At 35.9% G+C, this 25,303-nt stretch overlaps 1 protein-coding gene across 2 annotated transcripts in view; it reads right to left on the bottom strand.

Annotated features, from left to right (window-relative positions):
- NCOA7 (nuclear receptor coactivator 7) overlaps positions 1-25,303 on the bottom strand; it is a 196,356-nt gene that overhangs the window by 30,208 nt on the left and 140,845 nt on the right. Inside the window, exons 4-9 of one of the 2 annotated variants that reach the window (XM_044002156.1) lie at positions 20,040-20,119; positions 10,607-10,714; positions 8,658-8,771; positions 7,780-7,905; positions 5,599-5,783; positions 1,186-2,225 (exon numbers count right to left, since the gene is read on the bottom strand). In XM_044002156.1, coding sequence (XP_043858091.1) covers positions 1,186-2,225; positions 5,599-5,783; positions 7,780-7,905; positions 8,658-8,771; positions 10,607-10,714; positions 20,040-20,078 — 1,612 coding nt within the window. In that variant the 5' untranslated portion in view covers positions 20,079-20,119. The remainder of the gene's footprint in view (positions 1-1,185; positions 2,226-5,598; positions 5,784-7,779; positions 7,906-8,657; positions 8,772-10,606; positions 10,715-20,039; positions 20,120-25,303) is intronic. The other variant, XM_044002157.1, reaches the window with a different exon arrangement.

Raw genomic sequence — 25,303 nt, 5'->3', positions numbered from 1 at the left:
ATGAAACTCATTTTTTCTAACAGTAGAACTTACTTCTCTCTACAAACTCTTAGAAAAGCAAAAATCTATGTTTCTGGTGGGTGTGCAAACTCTCCCAATATTGTTTCCCTAAAGAGTCATCTGAAAGATTAACAAAAGGTGAAGAAATAAAATCCATTAGTGCTATTTTCATTCACATATACGTTTGTGGACAATATCTTATCTATTAGAAATAAAAGGTAGGAACTGCTGGGGAGGGGTGGGGGGGGCAGTACCCCAGCACTTGCTGTGTGGTACCTCGAGCTGCAACTCACTTGCCCTGATTAAAGACCTCAGTTGTTTTGGTTTTGTTTTTTTTTAAAGAACCACCTGGATTAGATTATAATTGATTAGATTGTAAAGCTAAGTGGATAAAATCTAAATGTATTAGACTGTAAACTCTTTGAGGTCAAGAGCTTTCTTTTTCTTATTTGTATTCTCCACTGCTAATAAATGTTTATTGATTATTGAATAAAATGACTCTATGGACTCTATGCTTATGAACCATGACAAAATTATGGCCTACCTCAGAAGATAATAGGCTAAGTACAGAGCTAGAAGGCACCTGATAGACCATCTAGTGCAACCTCCTCATTTTATAAATGAAGAAACTGAGACCCAGGGAGGTTAAGTGACTGTCCCAAAGTCAAATAGGTAGTACGTTGCCTTTTTTGCACTGCAGAAGAAAGAAGGTTTTGGAAAACCATTCTTGCACCCTTTTGTTGAAAAAATAGTCTCACTCTGGTCTTATGTGCATTAGGCTGCTCTGGGTTTTTTTGTTTTGTTTTGAACTGCATTATTTGGGAGTGAGTGGATGGGTTTATCTGGAGCTTGTGAGAGTCACAGCCTCTCCTCCGCCATCTTGGCTCTGCCCCTCTTGCACCTTTTTAAGATCCAAACTAATGAGCCAAAGTTCTCTGAAAGGTCAAAAACAAACTCCCTTCCCACCCACCATCAGCAACTTCCTTCAAACCTAGTGTGTTTAAGTCCAGCACCAATATATAAATGAATATCTTTACCCTAAGTGTTAAGATGCTCCATTAGACATCAAGAGCTCTTTCAATATTGGCAGTATTGCTATTTTTGCCATGTATGCAGCATTTGGAAAGTTAAGCTGTTACACACACACACACACACACACACACACACACACACACACACACTTACCTTCAATGGGTACCTGAATTCTCTTTAACAGCCACAATCTGATTTCTGATTTACTATCCACTTGTGCACCTTGGCAGCTCTTCTCCAGAGAGGATTCCAATGAGGCATCCAGACACTCTTTGACAATCTTCTCTTCTGTAGATGGACCCATTTTTGAAGAAAATTGCTCTTTTTCAGAGCCTTTACCTAGCTTCTTGCTGCCTTCAACAAATGGTTCATTTGCTTGAGGAACTGAGCTGCTAAGAGTAATATCTATGCCTAAGGGAAGATTGCTTTTGCCATCACTAATTTCTGCCTTTTCTAAGTTTTCAAGTAACTGTGACTCTTCCTTGTTTTTATTAAGGTAAAATTCAATAAGTTTAACTTTATCTAGATCTTTATGAATGTTCAACATTGACTCCACCTCATTTAGAGGAGAAATGGCCCGCTTGTCCCCTTCAGGTCCTACATCTTGTTTCTCACAAGTTTTTAAATCCAGAGCACCTTTGAGCTCAGTATCATACTCTGTTTTTGAAAGATCCAGTGCTGGCTGGTTCAATATTTCTAATGTGGAACTAGTTCCTTTCGATCTGGCCTTTCTAGACTCCTCTGAGTCTAGAGAAAGGCACTCCTTTGGAGTTTCCTTTTCGTCACCTCCACCTTCAGTTTGGGAGGAAAGTTCTTCCAGGTCAACAAAGTCATCATCTTCTCCCAAAAGGGAGTTTTCTTTGGTTCTAGAATCCAATGCAGTTTTTGCCTTGGAGGGTTCCTGGATGTCAGCAGTCATAGTAGCCAACTCCTTAGGTTCCTCCTTTGACGATCCCAAGGTCTCTGACTCCCTTAGAATGGAATTGTCAAATGACTTAAGAAGATTGTAATCTGTTGACTTCTCCAGAGGTTTTGCTGACTTGGAAATTAGGGGAGTAGTAGTTTCTCCATTCTGTTGTCTTTTTTCTTTATTGAGAGATTTGAATTTACTGAATGGATTTATATCCTTCTCAGAAGCCAGGTCCTCCCACTCTCCAGGCCTGTACAGAGGACAAAGATCCTGTGGTAGGTCACTGTCAGGAAGAAATGGTGGATGCACATGGAATGTTAAAAAAAAACAAACAAAAGAAAAACCAAAATGGAGGAAAGAAAAAAATAAACAAAATACCACCAAACAGACCCAACTCAAAAAAAAAAAAGATAACTAAAATATGTTAAAATGACTTTAGAAGGATGAATCTAAAATAAGAAATAACATCTTCAAAACTAAACATAAAGCAACTAAAACAATTATGTCAAAAAAGAAAAAAATGGTGTGGTGCACCTCAGTGGAAATGTGTAAATGGTTTTTGAAGTCATATTTGACAAATACAGAGCATGAAATGTGTTTTAAGATTTTTAAGGTAAAATAATTGTACTGCTAATTTCCTTAAATTCTAGGGCAAGGAAGGAAAATATCCCAGTCCTAAGGATTGAAATGGGAAAAAACTCTGAATGCTTTTTCTTAGTAAATGCTCTAGAAATTATAATCAATTATTTATGCCATTTACTTAGTAAACATTACTTGAATAACTACCATATAATTAACACAAGAACTTTGCAAAGATGCCGTCCAATCAATAGCATTGGTAAATACCTACTAGATACCAGATCCCATGGGTACAAGGATCAAAATGAAGCAATACTTGCCTTCAAAAATATACAGTCATGTTGTGTTATAGAGCAATACCATAGGCAAAGTTTTCCCAAAATAAACTTCTATTCCCTGCAATAAATTTCTTTGGGTGGAGTGAAATCTGGGGCTACCTACCACCCATATCTATGCCATGGTGAAGAGTGTTAGAGCAAAGCTATAGTGTATAACATTTCATAGTTTAAAAAACTTTCAGAAAACCATTTGCCTTTTGATCATCTAATGAATCCATAAGATTCAGGTAAGTTTGCTAACTACTATTTTTTTTTTTGTGGGGGGTATTCACATAAAATGTTTCATTTCAATAAAATAATTTTATGGCAAAAGTTTGTGTTGGGTTACTTGCTGAAGCCCAATGTTGTTTGGATATCTGGATATCATCAAGTTTTGGTATAATAAACTCTTTGCTATAAAGAATCTGCTTCTATAAAAACAGTGACTACACATTTTATCCTGGCAGTCTCTTCTCCCAAGTTTACTTTAATTATTGAAAAAAAAATAATTTAGATGGGAAACATATAATATGAGTTTGAAGAAAATGTATCACTATAACTTCACTTTCCACCTTCTCCAGTATTAGATATAAAACACAGTGGATTTGGAAGGAAGCTATTTTCAGTAGATATGGTTTTATTTGTAAAGGATAAATGGTCATAAACTAATAAGTATTTTCATTCTAAGATCTTTTAAGACAGCTAGTTCATATAGCTATAACATAGGTTGGGAGCCCAAAGTTCATTGGCATGTCAGTTGTTTAAAACTACAAATGCATTTTCCCATTATCTATTATGTCATGAGATGGATGGGTTTCCAGGCTAGCCTTCAAAAGCACATATAACTCATCAAGTACCTGAAGTATTAGTATCTGGACTACTACCATATCTGAATGATTTCTGGTATTGACAAAGTACTTCTAAAGACATGATCTTATTTGACTCTCACAAAAACTGAGAACTAGGTAGAGGCAGAGGTGTTATTATCACCATATAGATGAGAAAGAAGTAGTGAGGTTAAGTGATGTATCCAGGGACATACAGCAACTAAATAGAACTAGGACTGAAACCCTCATCTCTAATGCTCTTTATATCTTACTGTATACTATTAGACTGTAATCCCCTTGCTGAACCACATTTCTAAGGGGAAAACCATTCAGATTATTGGCAACCTATCTCTGGCTGCCTGAGTTGCAGTTTCAAGGTCAGGGCTTAGGCAAAAAGAGTATGAAGAGTTTCTGATTAGGGTTTTCTGCCTCTTGTAACGTATAACATAGAAGGCATTCTCAGGGTTTCTTCTCATAATTCCTGTGCCCAAGGAGATATTATGCATGTCCTTCTGGGGTTTTCCTAAGGATTTTTATTGCTAGAGTATAGGGAAAAATCAACATTTCAAAATGCCTCAGAAATCTGAGGATAAAAGTCATCCCTGACATTTGTAGATAGAGCTAAACCTTGATTTTCCTCAGTTTTTGCTTGCTTTACAAGCACGTTTTCAATCCATCATTTGAGTCCCTATTTCTAAGGAAGGTTCTCTTATGTCCCTCCCTCTACACTCAACTTAGACTTGAAAGGAGACACAAATAGAATAATGGTGGGTGTTTGGGTACACAAAGAACAGAAGGTACAACCTAGACTGTTTCCAGTCTTCTAACTCCCTCACAAAAAAGGAACTTTTCTACAGTAAGTGGTAAGTAAGGAGGTAGGATGACAACTAGGTACTGCATAGGTGTTAGTAGACAAGGCAGTGAAAACAGGATGAAAATTTACCTTTTCTTTCTGACCATCCATCCTACCCCAGAAGGCCTAGAACTACAGCAAGGCTGGAAGAAGGACCAGGGTTCTGTTGATAAAAGGGGAAGGAAGTAGACTCCAAGCCAGTATCTACAGTGCTAAAGGAGAGGCAAGTCAGGAGCAGTGGAGAAGGAGGAAGCTATCTGGCTGGAAAGGCTTTATATATAAAGGTAAGTTGGGAGTAGGGCAACTAGGTGACCCAGTCAATAGAGTGCTGGGCCTGGAGTCAGAAAGACTCTTCTCCCTATGTTCAAATCTGGTCTCAGACACTTTACTAGCTGTGTGACCCTAGGCAAGTCACTTAACCCTTTTTACCAAGATGATCCAAAAGGGGTCACGAAGATTTGGACAAGACTAGAAATGACTAACAGAAGTTGAGAGTATGTGTGATTATTGATTCTGGGAGAAAAATCTTATTAGTCACTGATGAAAAATTTATATTAAAAACTGAACCATTTTTCCTGTTCTTTTTAGACATTAATAAGTCAATAAACTAAAGTTTAAAAAGAATCCTTTTTTTCCTTCCTTAGCCCAATTTTGCTTATAAGGTAGGCTGCTGTCTGAGAGAGAAGATAGAAATGCCATGAATGTATGCATTCCCTGTTTGGTTCTCTTTTGTGGGTGGGACTGTTTTTGTCTTTTCTTTTTAATGCTCAGTCCTTACCACTGTTGCCTGGGACATGGTGAGTACTTAATAAAAGTTTGTCGATTGGTTTGTTTTCTTCCTTTCTTACATATTGACTTCCTTCTTGGCTCACTAATTTTGTTACTTTTTTCCTCTTATGGCTCAATTTTATTTTCTTGAAAACATTAAAAACTGCCACTGCCAAATTCATATAACAAACACTCCCAATATACTGTGGGATCTCTCTCTTCTTCACAATACCAAATTCTGTTTTTCCTCCTTTGCATCTCTAAGTCTTTTACATCCCTGACTCTCAGAAAAAGTAAAAGAATTCCTCTTACGATGGCAAGGCATCTTTAATCTTCATGTGGGAGATATCGTTGTAGAGTGCAATGGAAACAACTTCTTCCATAGGGCAGATGAGCCCATACTCTTCACACCCGTTCTCAATAACCAGAGGATCAGACTTGTGAGGATCAAACATGATGTTGTTAGGTGTGACAATCATGACACCTCCAACTACACCCTTAAAAGAGAAGGAAAAGAAAGATGTAAACATGTTGGCAGGCAGATTTTTAACTACTAGGACAGGACTTTTTATAAATACGTGTTGCTATTTCATTAAAAAAAAAAAATATGGTACTACCCCTATAGGTATGTGTGTATCTCTACGTGTGTGTATATAGATATATATATATATGTATATAGGTGTGTCTGTAGATATATGTGTATATAGACATATGTATATATGTGTGTGTATATATGCATGTGCGTATATACACACATATATTTATTTCAGTTCCTTTATTAAGGTGTCTTAAGAAATATGTTTAAGGTTTTTCGAATGTAAGGTTAGATACGGTACAAATAGTACAAGAACACTCAACTCAGAATGATGAAATCTTTGTTTTAGTAGCACCTCGGTCTTTAGTTTTGATAACTCAGGCAAGTCATTTTGCTGAGTTTTAATTTCCTGATCTTTATTTTAAGGGGGAATAGAGTAGGGATGATCTTTAAGATCTCTTTAAGCTCTAAAATTCCATGCTTCACAATTCATTCATTCTAGACATCTCTAAGTTCATCATGCCTAAAAGTAAACTTAACTGTCTTTTCAATGACCATGTTTTCCTTGGCTTCTTCCAAGTCCCAGCTAAAATCTCACCTACAGGAAACCTTTCCTACTCCCTCTTTTTTTTTTTTTAAAGTGAGGCAATTGGGGGTTAAGTGACTTGCCCAGGGTCACACAGCTAGTAAGTGTTAAGTGTCTGAGGCTGGATTTGAACTCAGGTACTCCTGAGTCCAGGGCCGGTGCTCTATCCACTGCACCACCTAGCTGCCACCTCCTACTCCCTCTTAATTCTAGTGCCTTTCTTCTGTTAATTATTTCCAATTTACCCTTAATATAGCATGTTTGTACATAGTTATTTGCATGCTTTCTCCCTCATTAGACTCTGAGGTCCTTGAGATCAGGGACTATCATTTGCCTTTTTTTGGGGGGGTTGGTGATATCTCCAGCACTTAGCACAATGCCTGGCACACAGGGAGTGATTAATAAATATTTAAATTGATTGACAATGCATCAAAACCACAGCTACTAAGAAAGGTACAGTATAAAAAAGGGCTACAAAAAAATTTTTTTTAACTCAGAAAGATGAGGCAACTTTGTTATCTGACCCCAAAGAAAAAAGTAATAACTTGACTATAAGTGAATTGTTTGTCCCTCTAAAGGGGCACTGCTCAATGTACTCTAGACCCACCTTTGATCTTGGTGTCAGTGACAGTATTATTCAAATCTTAGTATTATAGATTTAGAACAGTAAGAGGCCTTAGATGTCAAGTCCAACCCCCTCCTTTTATAGCAGAGAAAAATTAGGCCTACAGAAGTTAAGTGACTTGTCCGAGGCTATAAAGCAATAAAGTAGAAGAGCAAGGATTTGAACCCAGATCTTTTAACTTTAAATCCTGCGCTAATTTAAGGGGAAAACTCCCCCAACAACCTTTGTTCAGTAAGGGGAAAGGTAACTAAGCAAAATAAAATACAAAAGCTTAAAGATACCTGAGCATAAAATGTTTCTTTAAATTTTTCTGAAGAAAGACAATTCTGGCCTCCCACATGTGTGTGTGTGTGTGTGTGTGTGTGTATGTATATATATATACACACACAAGAGTCCACCTGTTGGGAAAATGGGTTGATTTGGTTCCTTTATCAGCAGAATTTAGCGTCTTGTAAGGGTATATTAACATATTTATAAGCCTTGCTCTCTTTTTTTAAAACAGGAATTTTAAAGGCAAGAAACGCAGAAAGATAAAACAATTGATCCAACGTGGCACAAGGCTGCTTCTCTCAACTAGCTTATGCCAATTCAAGAAGAGAAATGTCAGAAATTCACTAGAGGGTAACTAATAGACGTTTGTCAGGTTGTGAACTGGAATTTTTGGACGAAGCTTTGACTACTCAGTTCTTGTCAATCCCCTTATCCTTTTACTACATATTCCCCCAAACAACCACAATTGCTGCCTACCTTGCCATCTGTGAAGTAGCGACAGTTCATTTTTAAAAATTTGACAACTACTGGTTCATCTTCTTCAGAAGTGGATGACAGGACTCTCTCAATTGGTTTTAAGGCTTTTCTTGCTAAGTCAGCATCCTTTAAAAAGCATTTCCATAATAAGCAAAGAATAAAAACAATCTTCCCTTAAATTTTGTCTTGAAAATTCAAAACAATCCTAAATTTAATCACATAAAATACTACTCTATTTCCCCATATGTAACCTGTTTCGTTTCAATCTAAAATGAAAAAATGACAAATGCACTACATCCTTCCAAAATGAAACATAGATAGTGAAAAGTACCCAAGTAAAGTGCATCATTTATTTATTTATTTATTTATAAAGTGAGGCAATTTGGGGTTAAGTGACTTGCCAAGGGTCACACAGCTAGTAAGTGTTAAGTGTCTGAGGCCAGATTTGAACTCAGGTACTCCTGACTCCAGGGCTGGTGCTCTATCCACTGTGCCACCTAGCTGCCCCCTTTTTTATTTATTTTTAAATAAAAAGCACAAATACCATTTCTTAAGAATTAGCTGATTAAATCCTTTCAGAATTATATTAACGTGAAAGACTCCATACCAAACTCACATGGTTTTAACTTACTTTTCTATAATCCATCATTTTTTCTTTTCAGAATTTAACTGTAACAGATTTCTTTGATTCTTTTGTCTAAAATGTCTATTGCTTAAAGCTAATTTTAACCTTCTTATTAGGGAAATTCTGACTTTGCTTGGTAAGGGAAAGGTAAGGGTAATTATCAAAATTAGCACATTAAGTTATAAAACCATGCAAGAAAATAGCTCCTAATAATACATATAACCTGTGATTCTTGATTAGGAGATATACCTACAGGAAGTTTATCATATTCTGCATCTGATGATGAAGGAGAAATAGTAGCACCAGGACTTGATGAAGTTAACCTTAAAGTACTGGAAGGAAAGTCAGTATCCGGCACAAAAAGGACCTGCGAAGAGGAATGAGGAATATGTTAAGTATGCAATTAAGTGCTGAGTTGAGTGGTTATCTACTAAGTGCTATAGTGTTCATACAAGATCAGTGTAAACTAGTTTAATCAAAGCAGTCTTCAAGGAGGGGTCAGGATTTTTCTAGAAATCAGTTATATATCATTTACAAAAAAGTGAAATTTTAAGATAAGAACAAAAGCAGAATATGAAAATCTGCGTGCTGTATTTTTTCAAATGAAAGAATGAGCATTTAGTTAATATATTCCTTTTTCCTACTTGCTTTCAGGTCATGAGGCTACTTATTTTTATTAATCAAAACTATAGTACCATAACAGTGTGCTATTTTCTATTTTGGGCAAAATATCTAAGTTAGAAGAAAGTAGAGGCTGTCAAATATATGGCCCTAGGACCACATAAAGCTTTTCAGAACTCATCATGTAGACTTTGAAAGAAGTGTGGGGGGAAAAATTACCATTATGATTGTATTGATAATATGATTGAGAGATATTAGGCCACTTGAAGGAACTGAAATGATATCACAGTGTATATGAGATGATGGTGCTCTACTGAACCACCAATTGAGAAACATTTTTAAGGTAACCACATTAAGGCAAACCTTATGATGTAAAAAGAGAATTAAGCGGGGGGCAGCTAGGTGGCACAGTGGATAAAGCACTGGCCCTGGATTCAGGATGACCTGAGTTCAAATCCAGTCTCAGACACTTACTAGCTGTGTGACCCTGGGCAAGTCACTTAACCCTCAATGCCCTGCAAAAATTAAAAAAAAAAATAAATAAAAAAAAAAAAAAAGAGAATTAAGCCACACGATGTTAATAGTCTTTCCAAATAGCTAGTTCATGCAAAGGGAAAGTAAACAGAAGTTCTCAAATTGAAACGAACTCTCTTAAAAATATAAAACAGAATTTTAACTTATCAGTTCTATTTAGTAAAAGTTATATATCAGTTTTTTTTTTTAAATTTTTTGGTGAGGCAATTGGGGTTAAGTGACTTGCTTAGGGTCACACAGATAGTAAGTATTAAGTGTCTGAGGCTGGACTTGAACTCAGATCCTCCGGAATCCAGGGCTGGTGCTCTATCCACTGCACCACCTAGCTGCCCCTATATATTAGTTTTGAAGGATAAAGGAAGAGTGACTGTGGCCTACTGTTAAGGACACATTGGTTAACACCGGCCATGTAACTGAAGTAATAAAACAAAAAAGATGCCATTTTTTAAAAATGAAAACTATAAATGACAAATATACCATCTACTTCAAGATTAAACGCCTTATGAAATTTCTAGGATGGGATCATATTGAGAAAAAGATTATTAGGTTTTCTCACATTTTAGTACTAAGCTGTCTGACACAAGACAAATAAATATAAATTTATCTGGTCACCAGATAAATATAAGGAACTATACTAGTTAAGCTTCCTTTAAGGATTTACTATCAACCCAGCACTGGGGCAGCTAGGTGGTGCAGTGGATAAGCACTGGCCCTGGATTCAGGAGTACCTGAGTTCAAATCCAGCCTCAGACACTTGACACTTACTAGCTATGTGACCCTGGGCAAGTCACTTAACCCCCATTGCCCTGCCAAAAACCACAAAAAAAAAAACCAAACCCCCAAAACAAAACAAAAATTATAGCACAAATCTCTGAGGAGCTCAACACTCAAATTATTTAAATATTATTTAAATTATTAAATATTTGAGGAAGGAAAGACTGAATATTAATTCTATAGTCAGTAAAAAAGCTTTTTAGAGATTAGATATCTAAAGTGAATCAGATTTGTACAAAATGTATAAACTCATAATAATAGTAAAATAATTACCTGGCCTGGAACAATAGTGTGTGTGAAAAGCTTATTCAATTCCACAAGCTTGTTTGGAGTGATGTTAAATTTCAATGCTATTGTATTAAGTGTATCTTGGCTTCCAGCCTAAAAAAAAAAATCCAATACAAAAAGTCAAAATATTTTTGATGGAGAACATTTATCTTTATGAAATACCAATGTAAGCGACAGCAATACCTGCAAAATAATATAGTCAAGAGAACAAGAAGATTTTCTCCCTCTAAATTCCAAAAGAAATCACCTCAAATTATTTAGCATGATCCAATCCAGTGCTTCTGGACTTTTAAAATCCTAAGGCATATTTAAACGTTTCTTAATTTTCTGTAACATGGCTTGGGGGGGGGGAGAGGGTGAAGCACAGAGAGACCAAACAATTAATACTCAACATATCCTTCCTCCCTGGGCTGCCCCATAGTAGCTTAAAATAGAGATTTTGTCATTAAGGTAATAATTTCCTAGGATCGGCCTGGAACCTTTTTTCATTAAGGCTACAAAATTCACAGCATATGATTATTAGTCTAACCATTCTGGAAAGCAGTTGGGAACCATGCCCCAAAGGCTATTAAACTGTCCATAATCTGTGACCCAACAGTATGGCTGCCAGAGGCTGTACCCCAAGGAGATAAAAGAAAAAGGAAAAAAGACTTATTTATAGCAGCTCTATTCCTGGTAGCAAAGAACTGGAAACTAACGGGATGGCCATCATTTGGAGAATGGATGAACTGATGTGATGGAATACAATTGTCTTGTAACAAATGAAGAAGGGGTTGGTTTCAGAAAAATCTGGGAAGACTCTGAACTTATGCAATGTGAAGTGAGGAGGAAAACAATCCAGAAGGCAGCAGCAATATTGTGAAAATAATCAACTTTGAAAGACTGAATCAATCTGATCAACAAATTGATCAATTATAATTCCAAAGGACTCACAATGAAATATACTATCCACCTCAGATAGAGAGCTGATGGACTCAGTGAATAGTGAAGCATATTTTTTTCCTGTCCTTTTTTCTTCCTCCCTCTTCCTTCTTTTCTAACAATTCCTCCTTTCCTTCCTCTCATGCTTGCTTGCTTCCTTCCTTTCTTCTTGGAACATGGCTAATGTAGAAAGTGGTTTTGTATAACTATACATATTTGTAATAGGTTTTGTTTCCTTTGCCTTTTCACTGGGCATAGGAGGTGATGAGAGAAGGAAAGATTTGTTAACTAAAAATACAAAAATTGTACAAATTCACAACTAAAGATTTGGCTGCTTATTACTTCTTAAATAACTGGGAAGGGAATGGAGAAAAGGGAAGACTACAAAAATTCCTATATATCTAATTCATAGAAAGTCTACTTATTCTAATTTTTTAAAAGAATTGATAGGCATTTAAAGCCGAGGTGGTGCTGGACTATACCAATCTGCATCTTAAGGTGAGGACATGCCATTCTTATAAACTTGTTAGGCGTGTTGTTGGAGGATATTCCTATTTAGGCAAGAGCTAAACTCTGAGGATCATTCCTACTTGGATTCTATAAATTTTTCCCTATAGGAGGAACTATATTCATCTGAAAAAAAGAGTATAGAGGGAAAAGAGGACACATACTGATGGAGAGGAGACAGAAATACAGGGCACAATGACAAGAGCAATGTTAGTGGGAATCTACAAGAAGGGATATGCTAGAGTCACAAGAAAAACCAAGATTGTTGTGATGCATTGGTTAGTTCTTATGAATATGGAACTAATCAATAGTGTGCCTGAAAGCTGAACTCCTTTCTTTATCATTGCTTAATAAAACTAGTGATGACATCTGAGTTCTTGAAAAAAAAATCACAAAACATATAGAGAGAAGGACTTCCTATCAAGATGTCTGCCTGAATGTGAGGTAGACCACTCAGTTCCCATACAGCTCCTCTAACAAAACTGTGAAGTTTGTGTGAGAGGATTAAGAAACCCAGTGAAAAACTATGAGTTCTTCCATATTTAACTTCCTACAAATAAAAAAAAATTCTGCCTCAATTGTATCTCAAGTATGGCAAACCATCTTATAAATGTGCCCTTCTTGGTCATGAAGGGAACCTGGCATGATGCTTCCTGATGAATGAAACAACTTATGCCCACCGGTGGCAATTAGTCCAGGAGTCTCATGTTGTCCTTAATTTGGAAAGACTTTTAAAAATTATGATCTCTTAATAGGCAAGGATCCTATGATCTGAAAATTTAAATTATGCATAACACTTCATATAGCAAGTATTCTCTATATTTGTGCCTTTATATTTATTATGAACACAAAACATGAAAAAAGAGAATTTTACACACATAGAACACAAAAGAGGAACTTATAATTGAAGTTAAATGGAAGAATATTTACAAAAATATAAATTACCTACATTAGCAGAAGAGGAAATAGAATGTTTAAAGAGACCTATTTTAGAAAAAGAAATTGAACAAGCCATAAATGATCTTCCTAAAAGAAAAGCACCCAGGACCACATGGATTTACAAGTAAATTCTATCAAACATTTAAATATCAACTAATTATAATGTTAAATAAATTATTTGGAATAATAGGTAAAGAATGGATCCTACCAAACTCCTTTTATGAAATAAATGATACTGATACCTAAACCAAGAGTAAAAACATAAAAAAGAAAATTATAGACCAATTTCATTAATGAATATAGATGCAAAAATCCCAAATAAAATACTAGCTAAAAGATTGCATTATTTGTAATGGAGATAAACTAGAAGCCTTCCCAGTAAGATTGGGTGTGAAACAAGGATGTCTATTATCACCAGAACTATTCAATATTATATTGGAAACCCTAGAAATAGCAGTAAGAAAAGAAAAAGAAATAGGGAATGAGGTAATAAAACTATCTCTTTTTGTAGGTGATATGAGAATATACTCAGAAAATCCTAAAGATTCAACTAAAAAGTTAGTTGAAAAAAATTAATAATTTTAGCAAAGCAGCAAGATATAAAATCAATCCATATAAATCATTAGCATTCCTATATATCACAAAAAAACTTAGCAAGAAGAGATAGTAAAAGATACCCTATTTAAAATAACTCTAGACAGTATAAAATAACTGGCAGTACACCTGCCAAAACAAATCCAGGAACCATATAATCAAAATTATTTTTAAAAAACCACCTTTTTATACAAATAAAATGAGATTTAAATAATTGGAGAAATACTGTTTATGGGTAGGTAGGACCAATATAACAAAAATGACAATTTAACCTAAACTAATTAAATACTCAACATCATCCCAATTAAATTACAAAAAAAAGCATTTTACTGAATTAGAAAAATTAATAACAAAATTCATTTGGAAGAACAAAAAATTAAGAATATCAAAGGAAATAATGGAAAAAGGCTTATCAGTACCAGATCTTAAACTATATTACGAGACAATAATTACCAAAACTAAGACTGGCTGAGAAATAGAAAAAATTGATCAATGGAACCAAGTAGATATGCAATTTACAGAAGCAAATAAACATAATAACCTTCTACTTGACAAATGTAAAGATAAGATTTTGGAATAAGAATTCACTATTTGGTAAAAATGGTTGAAAAAAGTGGAAAGCAGTATGTAGAAACTGGGCATAGACCAGTATCTTACATCATTTACCAAGATAAGGTCAGAATAGATACATAAACTACATATAAAAAGAGATGTTACAAGAAAATTAGAAGAACATGGAACATATTACTTATCAGACTTATGGAAAGGTGAACAATTTATGAATAAACACAGGATAAGAAATCAAAGTTAGGTGTAAAATAAATAATTTCTATTACATTAAATTTAAAAGTTTTTGTACAAATAAAACAAATGTAGCCAAGATCAGAAGGAAAGCAGAAAACTGGGGGAAAATGTTTACAGTTTTTCAGATAAAGGGCTCATAACTTAAACATATAAAGAACTTTTTCAAATCTATAAGAATATGAATCATTCCCAAATTAATAAATGGTAAAAGTATATGAACAGGCAGTCTTACAATGAAGAAATCAAAACAATTTACAGTCATATGAAAAAATGCTTTAAATCAATATTGACTAGAGAAATGAAAATTAAAATAACCTTGAGATATCATTTTTCACCTATAAGATTGGCTAAAATGATTGAAGATTTAAATGTTGGAGGGGATGTCAAAAAATTGGGACACTAATTCATTGTTGGTGGAATTGTGAACTGACCCAACCATTTTGGAGAGCAATCTGGAATTATGTTCAAAGAGTTACTAAAGTTATTCTGTTATTAAGCTATTTTGACTATTATAAATACCCAAATTACATATAAAGGACATATGAAGAAAGATGCTATCTGCATTCAGAGAAAGAACTGATAAATAAAAGTATCTATAGAATAAAATTCTATACATGTACACATATACATATATGCATACACATACATATGTATACACACATGTATATATATATATACCTATTTGTGTCTAATGGTAGCCATCTTTGGGGGGTAGGGAAGAAGAAATTTGTATATTTGAAAGAAATTGCAAGTAGTGCATTGTAGAGTTGCAGTTTAATGTGCAATTATCTTTTTTATTGTACTAGGTTATGGAAATGTTTGCCTTATTCTATAAATTAAAAATAAAATAAAATTTGTAAAAAACAAAGGGAGAAAGAAAAGACAAAATAAAACAAACCCCTGACAACTTAGTCAAGCCAAACAAATGCACTCCAGAAATGCAGCCAGAAGCTTAAGGGCAATAGATAAGGGGGCAATAGACAAGGTTAAGCCTTCTGCCTAATTAGAGATTTCTAGGAAGATGTGTAGAGTACAAGGCTCTGTGTCAAGAGGATGCTGGAGTGCTCTCCAAAGACAGTTCCAGGGAGGAGACTTTAGAAACCTGGGGGAAGTGGTATGCTAAGCTGCAACAGTACCACAACACTCAAACCAGGACACTGAAGGCCCAGGATTCTGAAGTTTCTGACACTCTGACCTGAAATGCCATACTGAATATTCAGTTCTTTGAAGCTCAAAGATCCATGTAGGGCTAACCCCAGAAAGTAGAGGCCAACATAAGAACCCATGACATACTGTAGCAGGGAACAGAGCCTGGTCCTGAAATAAAGTACTAATATAGGAAAACTGGAGAGATGAATAAATCAATGAAAACATCAACTAGTATAAAATTTATTGGAACTCTAACTCCATAACTGCAAGAAGAGACTCAAAGGAAAAAGATTTTTCCACAAGGACAACAGGAATACCTAGAAAAAAAAAGAAGTGATAAAAACTAAATATAAGGTTTTTTTTTCTATAATAGCTTTTTTAAATTAAAAAAGTATTTTATTATTTTCCAGTTACATGTAGAGATAGTTTTCAACATTTTTTAAATAAGATTTCTAGTTTCAAATTTTTCTCCCTCCCTCCCCCTTCCCCAAGACAGCAAGTAATCTGATATAGGTTATTAAATATAAGGTTTTAAAGAATTGGAAGGAGGAAAAAGTATCTTAGGAAAAAAATGTAAATGTTGCCCAAGAAATGGGTTCCCTGAAAACTAGAAAAGACCAAACAGAAATCAATAATTCAATGATACAGCAAGATATATTAGAACAAAATCAAAAGGTTGAAAAATGAGAAAATGTGAGCTAATTTTAAAAAATTACCTAACTTAGAAAATAGTTCAGGGAAAGGTAATTTAATCATCGAACTCCTTGAAAACCATGATTTTTAAAAAAAGCCTGGATACTATATTTTAAGAAATTAAAAATGAAAAAATGTCCAGAGATCTGTTAGAAAGCAGAGGAAAGGAAGAAAGAATCCACAGAATTAATTATCTGATGATAGGAATCCCCAAAGAAAAAGTCCTGGGATTGATATAATCAAAATCCAGAGCTTCCACATCGAAGAAAAAATACTGGAAGCACCCAGAAAGAAACAGTTCAAGTACTAAGAATTATGGTAGATATTACCCAAGATTTGACAGATTCAACTATGAAATAGAGGAGATCTTAGAATGTAATATTCCAAAATGCAAAAGATATAGGTTTGCAACCCAGCAAAGCTAAGGATAATTCTGTTAGCGGGAAAATGGATCCTTAGTGTAATAGAAGACTTAAGTATTCCTGTTGAAATGACTAGAGCTGACTAGGAAGTTTGAAATACAAACGTAAGTGTCCAGAGAAAGCTTGAAAGGTAAATTTATTTGAGCAATTACTGCAGAGGCTGCAAATTGATGTAATGCTAATATTCTAGTAGGAAGAGAAGAAACTTTCAGAACGTACTGAAAGAGTAAAAGAAAAGCAGAAGTCCTGGCTAGAGTAGGAGGGGGAATTAGTTTTCTGAGGGTTTTAAGAGAGGAAAGCAAAAAGAAAAGAGGGTAGACCACACCAGCATGGAAAGAAAGAAGATAGGGGTGCAACTTGTTATTTCTCTTAATTGGAGTACACAAAAAGAATATACAAACAAGGGTGGTGGGGGAGTAGTCATCTGATGAACCTCATACATCTGAAATGGGTAAAAGAGGGCTGAACATACCATACTTAATAGTTTTGCATAGAAACACATCAAACTCAAAACAATGGAGATTAAGGAGGGAGAAAAGAATTAGAATCTAAGGGAGGGAAGTGTATTTAGATGACCTCTTAGAAAATTTAGGAATGGCTGAGCAAATTATGGCACATGAATGTAATGGAATTTTATTATACCATGAGAAATTATGAAAGGGATGGTTTTAGAGAATACTGAGTAATATGAATTGACAGAAAGTAAAGATTCCAGAGACAGCAACTTTGCAAAGAAAAGGAAATCAGAAAGACTTAACTTTGATCAACATAGTGACCAACCATGTTTTCAGAGGATCTATAATGAACATTTTACTCACCTCCTGACAGAGATGTGATGGACACAAAGATCAGACACACACATTTTTTGGATCTGGCCACTGTGTAGATTTTTTGGCCTAAGTTTGTCATGATTTTGTTTTGTTTTGTTTTTCTTTCTCCCTTGGTTTTTTAATTTCAATGATTATACACATTTTTCTTAAAGCAAGGGGGTATGAAAAGGAAATTTATAATTTCTTATAGGTTCCTCTTTTTTGTGTTCTACTATGTATATGAAAATGCTCCTTTTTTGGTGTTTTACGTTCATAACAAAGAAACAAAAAAGTACAAATATAGAGTACTGCTATGTGAAATGTACATAATTTAAAAGTTCAAATAATATGGTCCTTGCCTATTAAGTGATAATAATTTTTAAAATTCTTTCAAAATAAAAGACAACATGAAGCTCCTGGACTCATTGCCACTGGTATGTTTAAGCTGTTCCTTTCATCTGGAAGCATCACACCAGATCCCCTTACTGACCAAGAAGGACACATTCATTCATTCATTTATTTTTGGTGGGGCAATGAGGGTTAAGTGACTTGCCCAGGCTCACACAGCTAGTAAGTGTCAAGTGTCTGAGGCAGGATTTGAACTCAGGTACTCCTGAATCCAGGGCCGGTGCTTTATCCACTGCGCTATCTAGCTGCCCCAGAAGGACACATTTATAAGATGGTTGGCTATTCTTGAGGTACAGTCTTGGCACAGAGGCAGAAGTTGTTTTTGTTTTTGTTTTTTGATGGGGCAATGAGGGTTAAGTGACTTGCCCAGGGTCACACAGCTAATAAGTGTCAAGTGTCTGAGACTGGATTTGAACTCAGGTCCTCCTGAATCTGGGCCGGTGCTTTATCTACTGTACCACCTAGCTGCCCCCAGAATTTTTTTTTAGGAAGATAATTGTCCAATTGTTCAACCAACAAATTCTTTATTTGGTGTCTACTATGTGCCAGGGGCTGGAGATACAGGTGCTATAAAGGAAATGATTCCTATTTGCAATAGGCTTATAGTATAGAATTCACAGAAACTGGTACTAACTGGTACGAAGCAATCTGAGTCTTATGGATAACACACATGGATATTACAAACATTTTTTTTACTAAAAGCAATTTAAATTTATTAATAACTACAGTCAAAATTAAGATCCCACAGGCACGTTAGCATCTGGAGATTTTTCCATATTTATATACATAAAATTACAAGGTGATAGAGGAGATGAAATACTCTGTGAAGGATGTTGGCGGAAAGGAGGCAACTTCACATTATTAAACCTTTTATTCAGTAAGGATGGTTTATAACTTGGTAATCATTAACTTTTCTACCTAAGTAAAGTAGGTCACCTATAATTTCTAAATGTTTTACACGAAAAATAAATTAACCTTTAAGCCAAGTTCAAGAGGCAAGTTTCATTTTATACATTAATGAAATAGTTGTGAATATGTGTACTACTAATTGGTACACAACGATGTAGTATAGTGGAAACAGCATTAGATTTAGAGTTGGAGGACTTGGGTTTGATTACTGGCTTTCTCATTGGAAAAATCACTTCCTTTCTCTGAGTTTGAAGTCCTCATCTGTAAAAATGAGGCCAGGAAAATTTAAACATAACAGGACTGTTACGAAGATCAAATGAAATGATGTATATAAAGTGCTTTGTAAGCCTTGAAGCATGATATGAGCATCAGTGTTCTTATTTTTGATCACCTATTTCTATTTAGTAATTGAATGCAGCATCATGGGAACTTAGAGATCTTCAGGCCATCTTCACTTTAATGGAGGAAGGAAAAGAGGGCCAGAGAGGGGAAAAGTGACTGAATGCTGAACAAAATCACACTGATAGTAAGTAAGCAGCAGAGGCAGATTATGAGCCCTGAGGATCTGATTCCAAATCCAGTGCTCTTGCCTCTAAATGAACCTCTTCTCAATGGTCCAATGCATTTCATCTAGGGCTGCTGTGCAGTATTCTGCTGGGCATAAATGGGCTTTAAATAGTCTTACTACCAATAAAGAAAAATTCTGAGACAATGGTAAAGAGATGCTTAGGGATATCCAGAGGGTTCTGAGACCAGTTTTCAAATACAAATGGATATCTATTCCTTTTGTAATTATTGGACTGACACTATGGCTAGACACTCTAAAAGACTTGCAGAAAGATAAAATCTCCAAAGCTAGTATAGCTTAGTAATAAGGTAGCTAGGTGACTCAGTGGATAGAGCACTGGACCTAGAGTCAGGAAGATCTGAACTAAAATCCAGTCTTGGATGCTTACTAGCTTTGTGACCCTGGGCAAGTTACTTAACCTCTGCCTGCCTCAGTTTCCTCATCTGTTAAAAGGGGATATGATGATTATAATAATAATAAGTTGTAAAGATAAAAGGAGATATTTTTGCTGCTTTGTCAACCTTAAAAGTGTTGTACAAGTGCTACCTAGCTAGGTGGTCATGGTGGTTGTTGCTGTTGTTGGTAGTGATGGTGGTGGTGGTGGTGGTGGTGGTAGCAGCAGCAGCAGCAATATTGATGAGATCTGAGACAAAACAATAATTATCATTATTATCCTAAATTGTAGGAACACTTACTGTATATTCCATAGTGCCTCGGGGCTTTTGAACCACCATCTTCTTCTCTTTCTTCTCATTGGTTTTATTCTGGTTGTCATCTAAAGAAAGAAGGCATTTAAATATCCTGATTAAGGTACAGTTTCATTTATTTATTTAGCAAATTCATATCTGTTCAGATTAAGGGATCACAGGGGACCTGGACAAGTCATTTAATTCACCCTCTCTACCTTCAGGCTAAGTAATGTCAGAAAGATCATAATCTCTCGTGCTTTGAGGAGTTCCAAAAAGGAAATTCTACATCTTCTTCCGGTAAGCAGTCACAACAATTTACAAATCTCAGAAAATTGTTCCTCGTGTCTGACCAAAAGGGAGATATTTTGCTCATGTGAAAGATAGCTGCCTCAAGGTAAAGCTCCCCAGACTGCTAAAGTTCCCCTTGTAGAATTGAGCTAAGCAAAAACAGTGGAAATGACAATGGATCGGAACAGCTAGTCTTGAATTCCAGCTCTTTGATCCTGGACAAGTCAATTAACCTCACTAATCAGTTTTGTAATTTGTAGGATAAGAGGGTTACACTAAACCAGTGATTCTCTCTCTCTCTCTCTTTTTTTTTTTTGGTGAGGCAATTGGGGTTAAGTGACTTGCCCAGGGTCACACAGCTAGTAAGTTGTCAAGTGTCTGAGGCCGGATTTGAACTCAGGTCCTCCTGACTCCAGGGCCGGTGCTCTATCCACTGTGCCACCTAGCTGCCCTCAAACCAGTGATTCTCAAAGCATAATCTGAGTACCCAAGACCTTTTTTTAGGGACTTCATGAAGTCAAAACTATTTTCATAATAATTCTGTTTCAATTTCTATTATGGTAAATATTGATAGCTATAACACACAAAAGCTCTTTAAGCGCCCCCTCAGTAATTTTTACAAGTGTAAAGAAAGGGATCCTGTGACAAATTAGTTTGAGAACCACTGGACTAGATAACTCCATTATCCTTTCCAGCTCTAAGTCTGATGAATCTATAATTTTTTTCATTATCTTTCTCATGGTGTCAGTATAGGGGAAATACTTTACAATGGTGTAAAGATGTGAATTAAGTCCTTTTGACATTCTCTACCAGTGTCCTTCTATGCCATTTCCCTAGGTGCTATCAGACAAGATTTTTATGTTCATAGTACCCTTTCCACTGGCCTTACACTCCCAGTATCTGAGATACTAATTCCTTCTTCTTATTTGTAGCCCTAAAAAAAAAAAATCCTAAGTCTACCCTCAACTATATCAGAAAAATTCTAAGATAATAATAGCTCATTAAAATTTCCTAAACCCAGTAGAATGTTGGCTTCAAAAGAAATACATTTTTATTTATCTTAGCACAGTGTCTCCAACATAGAAGGCACTTAATAAATGTTGATTGCTTGCTTGCTTGACTGATTGATATGCCTTTCAACGTAAATTTATCCTCTAAATTTCAGTGAGTGGCAGACATAAAATTGCTTTCCATTAGTGGTGGTGGAAAAGCTAAAAATAGAGTAATAGTGTTAATAACTAACAACAATGTTACAAACATTAGCATCATTTTTAAAAAGTGCTACTTCCCAAGTGAGATTAATGGCTCAAAAAAGTTAAATGTGTTCAGGAAGATACAGATGAACAGTACTCCAGATGCATCATCTTGTCACATTTAGCTTCAAAGATGAATGAGCTATTGACTAGTTTGATACTGACCTGACATTTAAAAAAAAAATCAACCCAATTACCTTCTCACGTTATTGCTTTAAAACAACACCAACACCCACAATAACTCCAACACATGCGGTACATACACTTTACACGTGGGGATTTCACTACATTCTGCTCCCATACCTAACCAAAAGGAAAACCGCCTCGTGCAGTCTGTAAACACGAGATGAGGCTTCAGGTCGGAGAAGGTGCCGGACAAAGGCTGTTTTGTGTTTCTTGGGGTGGTCTTGCCATGGGGCCCACAGTCCAAAACTTCGGGTAATGACTTGAAGCTTTCTCCGTGGTGAGAGCTGTATCCAGAAGACAAGGAGCCTGATCTCTCCATTTCCAGTCTCTGCACTCGAATTTCATTCACAGCGGAAGAGAGGTTGAAGCTGCCTCCGTGGTCCAAATCATAGCAGCGCTCAAATGCAAACATCTGTCAGTTTAGCGGCCTAGGGTGAAGCCAGGAGGCTTCGAAAAAGGCTGAGACCAGCTTGGGAAATTACGACTCCCGTATTCAAATTTTAGGCAAAGGCAGTCTAACTGCAAAGAAGGTAACCAACCTGGCTTAAGCTCCAATCTTCCAGTTAGCGCTAGTTTTCCCGGGCACAGTGTTAGGGAAGTGTGGAGTTAAATAGCAAAACCACAGGCAGGCAGCACCAAAAACTCCACGCCTCCCAGCAAACTGGTCAGAGGGTCATGAGGATGAGCGAGTCCCAGGTGGATCTAGCCGGCTGTAAGGTGGACGCCGCCCCATTCACCCCACCCCCATCCCAGATCCAGTCCCAGCAGCCTAAGGGCTTCCAGAGCACTTGCTAGCAGTTCCCATTCTAGGAGATCCCCGGAGCTGCCCCACCCTTTAAAAAAGGGTGTCTTTGCATTTCTGCACCCACAGGGACACGTTTCTAACCCTTTAAACAGTTTTCACTTCTACGTCTATATAAAGAATGGGTAACCCATTTACCCAGTGCAGTATTTTCACTAAACACTTAAATACCCGGGGAAAGAGGGGGTGAGGTCTGGGATGGGGGAGGAAGGAAAATGGAAATTTCTTGTTGACAGCACTGGGAAGGGAGGTGTCTAAATAGTTGTCCCTAAAACTCTCATTCACAACCTATGCTCCAAATAAGTAATGTCGAGTTTCTTTTGGTAAAAAATTCCATACAAAATGTTCGTTTTAAGAGAGATTTAGGAAAACAGGGTTAACCATCAGGTTGCTGAGGAAGAGGAGCAGGGCTTATCACTTAGGCATTTCTAAATTCTTTAACAATAGTTATCACAAAGATGCATCACTGATCCCTATCATGTGCGGATGTTAGGTATAAAAACAAATTTACTTAGTAAGGTCTCTGACAAAAATACATAGCTTGCAATTAGAGTACAGTACAAGTGTCTATGAAATTTCCTGAAAGGCAGTTGGGCTGTCATAAGATAATAGATTCAGGACTGGAAAGGGACCTTAAATATCTTCTAGTTCAGATGCCTCCTTTTACAGAAGAGTTCCAGGGAAGTGAATTGACTTAGTTATAGTAGTAGTAAGTAGGGCAAGAAATGAAATCTGATTCGAGATCCCATAATCTTTCCTAGACTGGCCTCTCTTATATTCTCTGCTATTTTTTTTTAAGTCTAAAATCACCTTGCAGAAGTAGTCTGTTGGCTTGAATCAGCAAATCAATATGTTACTAAGACAAAAAAGTAAAACAAAACCAAAAACCCCAAGTGCAACTCATGTGGATCACTATTCTCTCATGATGAATAATATAATTCTTTTTTGAAAAGAAAAAATATTTAACATAATCATAGACCACATGAAAGCATGGATACTGTTAAGTAATTTGGATAAGGTGTTTCACACATGCAGAATCAAGCAAAGCAATCACATACTATGTAAACTCTGAGAACTGCAATATTTACTGAGAACTGATTCCCCACTCAGTCCCCTTTCCCCCAGACAAATGAATTGCCTTGGGCTGACCAGTCTTTGTCATTTCCAGACTCTTGACCACTTATGGATCTCCCCCAAGCAAACTATCCCCTCCCAAAGATTCCCAAGCTTACTTCCTGGATTTCAGGTTATTATGTAAAAAGATTAATTTACATTAAATAGTTTCTGTCAGTGAGAAACTTACCTTTCCCAAGGGTAGTTTCGTAGCTCCCTCTGTTCTGTTACCTCATAAAAACCCAGTCCTTGGTTCCCATCTTTGGGTATTCCTAGCTTCGGAGCTTTGCAATACCCAGAGCTATAGTTCCTCTGCCCGATTAAAGACCTTATTTTCTCCTATATTGATTGTTTCCTTAATTTCCGGGTTAACAACTCTAATAGGAAATGTGCCAAGCAACCAGTTTTCCATTGTGCTTTTTTTTTAAGCATACCAACAGCGTAAGGCAACTTTGGAATTCCTCCCCCAAGGCAGAATTTGTTTTCAGAAACTATAATTAAAGAAGATGAAGAGTTAAGGAGAAAAAGCTATCTTCAGAGACTAAAAATCTAGGAGAGGGACAGCATTTTGTAATAAAACAGTTATAATCAATCAATCGATCGATCAACATGTATATTTATAAGCTTCCCTGTTGGTAGGAGAGGTGGCATGGCATGATTGATAGAGAGCTGGTCTTGGTGCTAGGAAGATCTGGATTAACTGGTTAAAGGATCCTGAGTAAAATCACCTAACCTATCAGTGACTTGCACTGGTAGAAGCTGCTTCCTCTTTGAAAGTTCCCTTAATATAGGTCTAGGCCTTAACTGTATTATTTGGTTTAATGTTCTGGGCCCTGTAGAGGACATACAAAGACAAAAACAATGTAGTCCTTTCCATCAAGGAGCTTATGTTCAATGGGAAATACTACATGCATATACACAGGTATATACAAAACATAACCTTGGGGAAGGAGAAGGGAAGAAAAAGTACTTTGAACTAGAAGAAGTAGGAAAAGCCAAATGTAGAAATCGATTGCATAAACTAATTTTTGAAAAATTACAAAATAAGTGCAATACCAGACAAAATGTATTTAAATAATTTCTAAAGGAAAAGAAAAACTAGTGCATTTGAAAATCCTTTCCTATTTAGGCTACTAACATAATAAAGACAGATATGTCAATTTAACATAATTAATTGGCTGATTTTATATAGCAATATCTTTTAATCCACAAATAAATTATTAAATTGTAGAAACTATCTTGTACAGTTCTCTCTAAAGAACTAGAAAATGAATATGTAATAAGGAAAAAATTTTATAGAACACATATCCTTTATGCCAAATCCCAACAGTCTAATTCTAAAGGAGAGAGCCAATAAGCTTTCTTTCCACCATAGTTCATGACTAAAGTTGCTTTCCTATCCAAAAACCTGTATTTCTTATCTATCATGAATGGCAAGACAAGATTAAAAATTTCCAAAGAAAGAAACAGAATTTGTATTGTGAATTGCCCATTCAACATAATTGAACATTGCAATCTGAATCATCTAGTCTCAGGGATTAAAAAAATAACCACATTCATTGGTACCTTCTGCAGTATTGTACTGTAGAAAGTCTCAATGTCACAAATAATCTTCTCTTCTTCAGCAT

The sequence above is a fragment of the Dromiciops gliroides genome, chromosome 4 (genome assembly GCF_019393635.1).
Source record: "Dromiciops gliroides isolate mDroGli1 chromosome 4, mDroGli1.pri, whole genome shotgun sequence".
In the NCBI taxonomy this organism is placed as follows: domain Eukaryota; kingdom Metazoa; phylum Chordata; class Mammalia; order Microbiotheria; family Microbiotheriidae; genus Dromiciops; species Dromiciops gliroides.
Note: the sequence above shows the minus strand (reverse complement) of the source record. Positions and strands in the feature narration are given on the sequence as shown.